The sequence below is a fragment of the Habropoda laboriosa genome, unplaced genomic scaffold (genome assembly GCF_001263275.1).
Source record: "Habropoda laboriosa isolate 0110345459 unplaced genomic scaffold, ASM126327v1 scaffold129, whole genome shotgun sequence".
Taxonomy (NCBI): Eukaryota; Metazoa; Arthropoda; class Insecta; order Hymenoptera; family Apidae; genus Habropoda; species Habropoda laboriosa.
In genome coordinates this window covers 539,743-542,704 of record NW_017100255.1, presented here as the reverse complement: position 1 = coordinate 542,704, position 2,962 = coordinate 539,743, and the positions used below count along the sequence as shown (strand labels likewise).

The 2,962-nt window shown below is 25.1% G+C and overlaps 1 protein-coding gene across 1 annotated transcript; it reads left to right on the top strand.

Moving 5' to 3' along the window:
* The first annotated feature begins 1,691 nt into the window (after window positions 1–1,691).
* Window positions 1,692–2,547, top strand: LOC108572517. The gene is given in 3 exon segments (XM_017934769.1): window positions 1,692–2,014; window positions 2,068–2,334; window positions 2,406–2,547. Coding segments are annotated over 3 exon segments (732 nt in total).
* Window positions 2,548–2,962: the final 415 nt, after the last annotated feature.

Below are 2,962 nucleotides of genomic sequence, written 5' to 3'. Positions count from 1 at the left end.
AATTATTATTGAAATATTCTTGTCAAATGTATGTAAATATAATCGTAACCCGTTACATTAATTTGGCAAATCAACAAAATAATCTTTGCAAATTGTTCTACTTGTAAAAGGCTACAAGTATATGTATTTATCGCAAAATACACTTAATATAACTATTTCAAAAGTCTAAACAATTTTCAAAATATTGTCATACAATAATGTATTTTTCATTCTACTCTGCAAATAAGGTATTTGTATATCTGCTGAATTTTGGATCATGATTCAATAATTGTTTTTTAAACTATTGAATCATGCAGTAAAATATCAGTCTAAAATATCAATTCTTTAATTGTGAGTCTTTGGCATCAGCCACTTTTCCTTACTAAATAACGTTTATTTTTGTAGAGTATTGTAAATGCATTATACTTATTGAAAAGTTCACATTATGATTAAAAAGCAATTAAAAATGATGATAGTTATTTGAATACATGAATCAGCCTGTTAATATTAACATAATTTAAATTAATTTTTCACTTCGGAATTCCTATGATTTGTTTTTATAATTGAAACAGGTAATGGAGTTTGAAAAAATTTAATGAATTATATTGCATAAAAGACTTCGAAAATAAGATGTTTATCGGAAAAGTCCTTTTTAATCGGAAATTCCTGATAGATGCATGAGAAAAAATAGAATGAAAACCAGAGTTATTATTATTTTCATAATACGTCAAACATGTTTAAAATTATAATAAAAGAAGTAGTTCACTCATAATGATATATTCACACAGGAAAACAAGGATCACTGTTAATGAGGAGGTTGCTCTATAATCGCTACCGTTTTTTGTAAACTGTACGAAGTATGCGAATGTGAAGGAAATAAATGAGTTGACAGATGTAGATATTCGTTTCATTGTGTTAGAAACATACCGAGAAATGTACAGAAAAAAATGCGACAACTCATGTAGTTGTATTACGTGCTTTGCTACACAATGCTTTATTTTTGAAATTATTGTATATTCCTTATGTGTGCTTATTTAACTAAGGTCCACATGATACGAAATTACTTTTAAAAAAAATCTATACTGATGCTTGATGGTGCATAGCAAATCTTATAGATATCAAAGTAGGTTTACTATAAAAATGCAATGCGAATAATAAATTCCTTTTCATTGCATGTCTTGTGTACACGTTATGACATTCTTTAAAGTCCTTGATCAAGTTCAGGTCTACCTCATCTGAAGCAGAAAATAAATAAAGTAGAAATTCCAAGTTTTTCTAGAAATAGATGGTAGTTTAATTTGTATGCAGAATTAAAGAGGCTGTAATTCCAAGGTACTATAGATTGTGATACAAGCCAACATACACTCTTCATTTAATTGAAATTATTTTTAAGGAATTTTATATTATTGTTCTTATCATTATTACTGGTTAATAATACGAAGATACTTGCATTAAAAACGTAAAGTATATGCATTAACTTTTCAATAAAATACCACTTAAATAATAATTCTTGGATAGCATATTTATTCAATAATAAAATACTCTATATTACATACATATTTGCATTTACCTTATATTTAAATAATGAACATCCAACTGTCCTTATTGATTTTATAAAACTATAGCATTACATTTTAGTTCAAATAACAATAAAATATTAATTTAAATGTTCTCCATTATTTAATTTACTTGCTTATGGTACTTTTTTAAAGATGAATGCTATAAACTGGTCATGCTATGAACAACAATGTTTAGCAAGTACATTATCGTTAACAGATGTACGAAAAAAATTATTTCCCACGAAGAGTGAAATAGATCGTGGACCAGTATTAAGTGAAGACAAATATACACCAAAAACATTAGAAGGCAATTGGTTCGAGCATAGAGCAGTTTATATACCCCAATCTGATGATTGGAGAAGTTTATACGAAATAGATTATAAATCTCATGTTAATAAAACTTGGGAAATAAATCAAAATACAAAATGGAATAATAAATTTAATCTTGAGGTATATAATGATGTCCAAAAATCATAGTTTGCAGTAAATAATAAATAAAAAATGAATGATGTGTAATCATATGTATTAGCTATAAATGAATATAATACAATTATTTTAATATTATATTGATGTTTTATAAAATGTATATTTTTTGTATTTGGAGACAGAGGAAATGGATTCCTGAACAGGATCTTATGAAAAGTTTTGGTACATTAACACAATTTGGACTAAGAGATATATTGAAAGAAGAGATATACAAGAACTCAAAGGAAGGAATAGCGAAATGTCAATGGTGGAGTACTTATAGAGAAGAAATTGGACTTTTAAAACCAGTAAATTTTGAACGAAATATTCAGTAAGTTATTATTTAAAATCAATTACAATTTAAATTAAGTACTTTAACTATGAAATTTTACTTTTTTAAAGATTCAATAGACGAAAAGTCAATTTTAATGTACCAGATCTTAAGCATTTTAAACGCAAATTATCAGATATTGAACAGTGCTTAATTCCATTGAAAATACAAAATTCACAGTCAAATGCTCAAGATGACAAATCAAAAAAATGAAATGTATTAATTTACAAATTAATTTTTTTACAAATTTTAACAAAAATGTAATATCTGAAATAAAAATATTACAATATTTATTTTACGAAGCTATTTTAACATCATATTGTAACACAAACATATTATATATTCTTACAAATACACAAAACACCTTGGATTTCATCATTTTACACATATACATGATTGTTATATGTTATGTACCTCTTAGAAACTATTTTATTAATGCTAATCTTAAATGCATTAAAAATTACAATTAAATTATTTATAGTCTTATCCGTTAATATTAAAAAAAAAACAATATTTTTGCGGAAGCACACAGATATAAATACTAAAATGTATAAATATAATGTAATTAGAAGTAACTTAAAGTTACTCTTATTTCAGTTTCAAAATAATCATGAAACAGTTTTAGGAT